Source organism: Daktulosphaira vitifoliae, unplaced genomic scaffold (genome assembly GCF_025091365.1).
Source record: "Daktulosphaira vitifoliae isolate Bord-2020 unplaced genomic scaffold, ASM2509136v1 Scaffold_5, whole genome shotgun sequence".
Taxonomy (NCBI): domain Eukaryota; kingdom Metazoa; phylum Arthropoda; class Insecta; order Hemiptera; family Phylloxeridae; genus Daktulosphaira; species Daktulosphaira vitifoliae.
Genome location: NW_026099576.1, coordinates 28375035 through 28383559, shown reverse-complemented (window position 1 = coordinate 28383559; position 8525 = coordinate 28375035). Strand labels below are relative to the sequence as shown.

Sequence of the window (8525 nt, the reverse complement as noted above, 5' to 3'; positions counted from 1 at the left end):
TTTTTTACATTTTTAACATTATAATGCTATAACTTATTGAAAAGTGTATTGATCAATATAATTTTTTTATGGGAAATACTATTTTCTAATAATCTCTTTTTTATTCTACATACTTTGTCTTAATCAGGATATTAATAAGGAACTAGCAGTTTATGAAGCTTTTGGAATAATCCACCAATTTTTTAAAATTAAACACTATCTAAAGATTGGCATCGAAGCGTTTTTTTTTTGATAGTGATTTTAATCACTGTCAGATATCATTATACTTGATCCAACTATGCCACGTAACCACTGTGCCGCGACCCCTGTGCTGGGTTTTTTACTAATGACACGATTCATTTAATCATATTCAAATCAAATAATTACATATAATACAAACATTAAGTAATAAAAAAAAAGTAGTAACATCATCCAGCCACTTGATACTTCTTCAGCCGCGTGATATCGCAATGCTTGAGATTTCCACAACAATACCTCTTGACCAACGCCAATAATCCTGAGTCCCACGATTAATTTTACAGTGACAAGACGCACTTACTCGACGAACCACAGAAAAGGAAACACTACCGGTGTGTGTACGCTAAGGACACCAACTCCAAATATGGATTGAGTCTTTAGTAACCGTACGTTGGGGCTTCGCCTATACAGGCCGACACAAACCCAACAAAAGAAAACTATACCAGCTTACTGGCTACGAGTCATTGGATTCAACGGTTCGATATAACGTCAACCGCGGACACAAACGTAATGACAGAAAGGTGCCGGTAGTGCCGGACACGATGGTTATCATTACAATTAGAGGGGTAATGCGATTTCAAGCTACGTGGAGCTTGACCGGGTTACACACATAAATTTTGAAAATAGGTCAATTGGAAAATAAGTGACATTATGATTAATTTTATGTTGCATACTATAGTATAGTTTTTTAATTATAATTTCACTTGAATATATTTAAATCTAATATTATTATAATTAATCAAGGAAACATAAAAGAAAACAGGTAATGTCGCTAGTATCGAATTAACTGACCCTAAATACACCGTCTACTAATTTTATGTGTCAATGTAAAGTGTTGTACATTTTTACAATGTAAAAATGGTTTTAAATATAAAAACATCATCTAAAATAACCGGAAAACATATATAACATTGCATTTTTATGATTTTAAATAGGCTTACTTTGTTTTATTTAGTTTTAAATTAGAAAAAAACTAATAAAATTTGTGTGTTTGATTTTTTAGATGAAATTTATAATTAGAAATTAACAAAAAATTTCCTGACATAACGTCAAAAGACGTGTTATTTGTTTTCATATTCTTTTGGTATGTATTTTATCGTACTTGCTGTGAATATACTATATTGCAATAATAATGTAATTCCAAAGCTTTCAATAACAATTTAAGACATATCATTTATAATCAATGCCTTAACTACAGAAATTTTAATTGAGTATTATAAATTATTATTCAGTAATTATATAAAAATTATAACGTTGTAACATACAGTTGAGCTGCTCACTTGAAGAAAATTGTAAAGTTAAATTTACGTTTATTTCATTTCACATTAATATAACTTCAAATACGTGAAAAAAACAATTATTTGGAATTATTAAATAAAAAAAAAAAAAAAAAAAAACCCAGTATTTAGATATTCATAAAGATAATTTTAAATTTAATCCATTAGTATTTCCTGAATCTATAAAAGAAAAAAAAATATTATCATTAGTCATACTGAAAGCATTTTCCTACGAACAATAACATACTATATAACATTAAAATACTATAATGTATTCTACTATTTACCTTTTAATATTTCTGCATGACGTTCTATATAGGAATAGAACTGATCCTGCAATTTGCTAACAGAACTTGTTAAATCTACATTTGGAATTTTTAATTTAATTATATTACAGTGTTGGAGTTGATAAAAAATTCCGGTTATAAATACATCCTCTGGAATCATTACCAATTTTGTACAGTTTATAAAACGATTAAAAAAAACATTGCTAAGACGAATAAATTTTTTTTTATCATTCTCCAGTTTTTGAGATTGGTTATATGCATTAAACATTAAAATTATTTGATTAATCGGATCTTGACGTAAACGATAATCACTAAATTTGTCTGATAGAAAATTGAAAAAAGTTGTGGCTTTATTAAAATGATGATTAAACTTCTCGTGATCATTTGATAAGATTAATATAATTTTAGTTGTGAATACACTATATTGCAATAATAATGTAATTCCAATGCTTTCAATAACATTTCTAAGCCAAACTATGGCTTCCATTGGATCGTTATATTCTTGTATAGCTTGATCCGTAATTTCTCGTAAGGTTCTTCCAACAGCAAGCGTACGGTATGATAAACGAGGAGCTGAACCTAAATATTCTTCATCCAAAGGTACAGGATTATCAATTTTGTCATTTAGGTCAAATTTTTCGAAGTTTTTGACTGAAACTTTAGCACTAGTATACACAGTACCATTATTTAGTTTCAAAGGTAACAATTTCTCATGGTAATGTATATGTTCTTTTGCGACATCAATTGTTATATTGTCCATATCTATTTGCACACACGTATAGATTTTAGCTAAACAAAATAACAAAAATGCATAATTAATAAAAATCATGTCAAAGAAAATTACAAAAAACTATGAGTGAAAATCTAATATAGATATGCCGAAGAGAAACAAATCATTACAACTAAATTTTTAACTTACGTGGACTTTTTAAATCAAATACTATTTTTACATTTTTCTGTAAATAAAGATACTAATAATATATTTTTCATAAATTAAAGGCAAATATTAATTTATATTTAAGTACAAAAATTTCAAATTTATATGCGTTTCATTTATACATTACAATAAGTAATTGAATTGATTGTGTTTGTTAAAACTATCTTTTTTTTTTTGATATTATATTTACTATTTATATATGTCATTTTAAGTTTATTAAACATTTTGCTACATACAAATTTGTTGATATATTTAATCATGTTTATTGTTTTATATATCTTTTGTTTGAAATTTTGCTTTATAATTAGCTTAATATTCAATTGTACTTTTTTCATATGAATTTTTTTTTTTTTTATCCACAGAGTGTATATTAGGATACTATTTTACAGTAGCACATAGTACCATATTTTTATAGTTTATCAAGGAATAATATATGTTATATATAATATACATTATCGTACAAATTGGGATCCTTCAATGTCAACTATGCTGTCCAACATCAAATCACAGTAACCAATATTATTATCAAAATTCAATTTTTTCACATAATATTAGAAATAACCTGTCGAATTTTTTGTAATTATTTTATAATATAATTACGATTATTATAGTTAGAATATTAATAATTTTGTTTATACCAGGGGCGTATGTAGTATAATTATTAATACATGTACTAAATATCACATATATATGAATAAAGCAAAAAATCATCTAAGGAATGTTCCCCTGAAGAAGCATAATTTGTGATTAGAATTAATTAGTTTTAGTAGTAGTACTTTATGCCTGTGTACCCGCCAGCCATAAAGTACTATACCAATTAACTTTCGGTAACGTGTAGGCAGTTGACGTAAAGGATAATAAAAGGTGTATTGAAATAATATTATTAAATAATAATAATATTAAATTATTAAAAAATCTGTCCTGATGGATTTTTTTAGATACGTCTAAATCATAGGTTCTCAAACTTATTTCATCTACTGCCCACTTTGAGCATCAAAAATTTTTTAGGCCCCCCCCAAAAAAAAAAAAAATTTAACTTATCATATATAATTAACTTATTATATATATATATATATAACAAGCAACCGATTTCTTTTTTTTGTTACTAGTGTTGTTACGGCACTGAATCCACGTTCAGACAAATATGATGAAGGGAATGGTATCAGAAATCGTTGAACAATTGACCATAAACTAGGGTAGAGTTGCATGATTGGCTTTTGCAGCCAAAATTCTTGATAGCCATTCTTGAATTTAAATTTGATTTCTTCATTCGTGGTCAATTCTAAAAGTTGTTCTTCTATCTGGGATGATTCTGCTGTGTTGACATTTGAAAATGGATCTAATACCCAGTTGGGTATATCCATGTTTAAAATGTCCTGGAATCGTTCTTTGAAATCACTGTGTAAGTTCTCCAAGTGTTGGCAGTAAACAACCAAGTCGTCATTGATAAAAGGAGCTGCTGATAAATTAGGAAAGTTATTAAATTCACGTCTACCAATATTTCTCTTGTAGAATAGCAGTTTAGCAACAAATGTAGCAATGACAGTTTTTGTTTTAATTAAGTTCAAGTCGTCACCTTGAAGTTGGAGATTTACATCATTAAATAACTTATAGAGATCTGTCAAGTACGCAATATCATTCTTTGAAGTGATGAGGTTATCGTGAAGTCCTGTTTCTTTGTTTTTCAGGAACTCTATCACAGAGTCAAACAAATTATAAAACCGAGTCAGACAAGTACCTTTTGAGAGCCAGCGTACTTCTGTATGAAGCAGCAACCGGTTGAAATCTTCATCATTAGCAACACAAAGTTGACTAAATAATCTGTCATTTAATGAGTTGCTTCTGATTTTATTAACGGCTTTAATAACATAATGCAGTGATGTATGAAGACGTTCACTCAGATTTCTCGCAACTAAATGCTGGCGATGAATGACGCAATGTATGGCAAGCACGTCAGGAACTTTATTTTTTAAATAAGCTATGAAGCCCTTGTGACGCCCTGTCATAGCTGGAGCACCATCAGTAGCAATTGACATAATATTCTTCAGGGGAATTTGCTTTTCATCACAAAACTTTTCTAGTGTATTAAATATTGTTTCTCCTTTTGTATCTGTCTCTAAATTTCTCGCAAATAATAGTTCTTGACATATTTTCTCATTTTTTATAAACCTCACGTATGATAACAATAATGCTTCATTAGTTGGTAAAGTGGACTCATCCAATTGAACTGAAAATTGACAAGTCTTCAGGTGATTACACAATGATTCTTCAATATTTTCCGCCATTTCATCAATTCTTCGATGTACAGATCTATTGCTCAAAGGAATTTTTCGGTTAATATCTNCTATTGCTCAAAGGAATTTTTCGGATAATATCTGCCGCTGGTTTATGGAGCACAGTTGTTATTACTTCTTTTACTGCCGGTAGAATTAAGTCTTCCCCAATGGTATGAGGTTTGCCTGTTTTAGCAATTAACAATGATATATTGTACGATGCGCAAAGTCCATCATTTTCTTGTTTGGAAGCAGCAGAAAAAGTGTCGATACAGTAGATTGAGCTAGGTATTTTTTTTCCATATTTTGAAAATAGGTGACATCTTTGCCTTTCATGTCTGGATGCATTTTATTTAAATGATCGTTTAGTCTAGAAGGCTTCATTGCTTCGTTTGAAAATGTTTTTTGACAAATAAGGCACATTGGCGATGATGGATTTGTCCGACTTTGAATAAATCCGTATTTAATGTATTCCGCACTGTATTGTCTTTTTTTCTTTTTTGCTTCCGACATATTTTTTACTTCCTAGGTATTTTATACGAGCAATCAAAACACAATACGGCCAGCACGAAGCGACACCAAATCGTAAACTAAAATGTTCAAATAACCGAAGCCTGAGTATACATTGTGTATTGGACGTAGTGTAATAATAAATACTAAATTATCAGCTATTGTCGCCGTTTCGATAACGCTAATGATTATTATTTACGGGAGACGACGAAAAACTTCTAGGAACTATTTATATCTACACGATAATAGCTAAAAACCTGTGGCCCGCCACGTCGCACAATACGTATTGGTGGTAAATCATTAGCATCATATTATAAGTTAATTCGCGATCAGTGAGTGAGTAGTATTTGGCTTTAATATAATTTTATTTTTTTTTAAATTTTTATTTTTTATATATATCTAGATTCTAGATATATATTAGGCTTAATCAGCTATCGCCCCCTAAGTCCAACTCAACGCCTCCAAAATTTCTTTGGGCATTCTACCACCCCCCTAAATACTACCAACGCCCACTAGGGGGCGTTATCGCCCACTTTGAGAATGACTGGTCTAAATTAATCAACAAAAATATATGTAAAATAGTTTTTAGATATTTTTGAAATTAATGAAATTAAATTATCATATATAGTTTTGATTTTACGAAATACATTTGAAAAGTCATGATTTTCCGAGTTCTTAAGGTTTCGTAAATTCCTTTTCCCGTTATTGATATAAATTATTTTTACTATAATAATCGCCATATAAACACTGTAATTACATTGCAATAAAAAAAAAATGGACACAATTAGTAAACACTTATTATTTCAATTTTTAGTTGTATAGAAAAATATGACTGATATTTTATTCAAATAATTATATGAATAGTAAAATTAAATAATGGTACGGGGAACATTTTTCTTATGATTCATTAAAAATTTTCATTTATGGTATATTTTTTGGAAGTGAATTGTACGACGAGACGCAGAAACTAAAATAAAAATTAATTTAGACATATTTTTGTCTTACTATTTTGTTTTTTAAATAGTTATATTGATTTTAGTTAATCGATTCGATTCATTTAGTACAAAAAAAAACGAGTATTATATAAAATAATGCAATTAAGACGTGATCATAAATTATTTTTCAACTTGATATTTTTTTGCAAAAAACTGTTAAGAAAATGATATTGTTTCAAATACAATATATTTTGAATAAAATAAAACTTATTTTTCGTAAATTTATTCAAAGTATAATGCTTAAATACAAATTTATTTATTAGCTTCGATGCGAAGCTGAGAAGGTATTGGTTTTACTAAGATGTGATTATTTTTTTTTTTTTTTTTTTTGTGTCTGTTACCACTTTTTCTCAGCTCTCACCGAACCAATTTCTTTCAATGATACGTCAAAAGAACACAAATTGTATCTAGTCGAAGACATTACACTCAAAAGTTGAAAAAAATTCCCTCGTTCCCCGTAAATGGGGGAAACCTCCAAAAAAATTACAAATTTAAAAATCGTTAATTTTCGAAATTTTTTCAATTTTTTTTACTTAAAAGTGCCATAACTTTTTCAAAATTGAACATATCAATATAATTCTTTTTTATATAGATGTGTAATATCAATACCTTTTGTTTGGTATATTTATTTCATAAATTTAACCCATAACCTGCCCACAAAGGGGGATTTAAAATGACAACTTTTTCAACTTAACTTTTGAAAATGTTCCGGAAGGTCTGACACTTTTATATATATCTTAAATTAAAGCTAATGTAATATACTTTATCGTGAAAAAAAAAAATTCGGACTTTATTTTATCTTCAGGGTGAAAATGGCTACCGAATGCTATTTTTGTGTGAAAATTTTCGATTTTGTATTTTACATTTTTAACTTTATTATGCTATAACTTTTTGAAAAATGTATGGATCAGTACAATTTTTTTATGAGGAGTAGTATTCATATACATCTTTCATTTGACATACTGTTTTTTTAAATCCGACCATTTCCCTATATACGAGAGGGGTTCAAATCTAAAAAATGCATGTAAAAAGTAGAACTTTTTCAACTTAAATTTTGAAAGTGTTCCGGAAGGTCTGACACTTTTATATATATCTTAAATTTAAGCTAATAAAATATACTTTATAATGGTAAAAAAAAATTTTGGACTTTATTTTATCTTCATGGTGAAAACAGACATCAAAGTTTATAAAAAAAATACGAATTTTGTAAAAAAATTCTTTTTTATATTTTTAATTTTATAATGCTATAACTTTTTGAAAGATATAAGGATCAATATAATTTTTTTTTTATAGATGCATGATGTCTTTACCTATCATATGGTATATATTTTTTTTATATCTGACCCTTTACCTGTCTACAGGGGGGGATTTAAAATGACAACTTTTTCACAAAAAATTTACTTTTTCAATTTAAATTTTGAAAGTGTTCCGGAAAGTCTGACACTTTTATATATATCTTAAATTATAGCTAATGTAATTTACTTTATTATGCAAAAAAAAAATTTCGTACTTTATTTTATCTTCACGGTGAAATTGGCTACCGNTATTTTATCTTCACGGTGAAAATGGCTACCAAATGCTATTATTGTGTGAAAATTCTCGATTTTATTTTTTACATTTTTAACTTTATAATGCTATGACATATTGAAAAGTGTATGGATCAACATTTTTTTTTTATGAGAAATAATATTTTTAAATAATCCCTTTTTCATTTTACATACTTTATCTTAATTAGGATATTAATAATGAACTAGCAGATCATGTAGCTTTTGGAATAGTCCACCAATTTTTTTAAATTAAACAGTATCTACAGATTTGCATCGAAGCGTTTTTTTTTTATAGTGATTTTAATCACTGTCAGATATAATTATACTTGATCTATCTATGCTACGTCATTACTGTGCCGCGACCCCCCTGTGCTGGGTTTTTTTTTAAACAATTTTAGAAAACAAATAGTTAATCGCATAAAAAAAATTATAAAAACAAATTGTTTTTTAAATATGCTTTTA

General features: G+C 28.0%; 2 protein-coding genes across 2 annotated transcripts; both read right to left on the bottom strand.

The window, feature by feature from the left end:
• Positions 1–1175: 1175 nt before the first annotated feature.
• LOC126908702 (uncharacterized) lies at positions 1176–2713 on the bottom strand. The gene is made up of 2 exons (XM_050691009.1): positions 1802–2713; positions 1176–1694 (listed from the first exon to the last, which is right to left on the bottom strand). Exons 1-2 carry the CDS (start codon positions 2628–2630, stop codon positions 1651–1653), a joined length of 873 nt encoding a protein of 290 aa, XP_050546966.1. The 5' UTR covers positions 2631–2713; the 3' UTR covers positions 1176–1650.
• A 1107-nt stretch (positions 2714–3820) lies between these two features.
• Positions 3821–5077, bottom strand: LOC126908696 (protein ZBED8-like; the record flags this gene model as incomplete). Its single annotated transcript, XM_050690999.1, has 1 exon — positions 3821–5077. A coding segment is annotated over exon 1 (1203 nt), but the record flags the coding sequence as incomplete, so codon positions are not given.
• Between the last annotated feature and the right edge of the window lie 3448 nt (positions 5078–8525).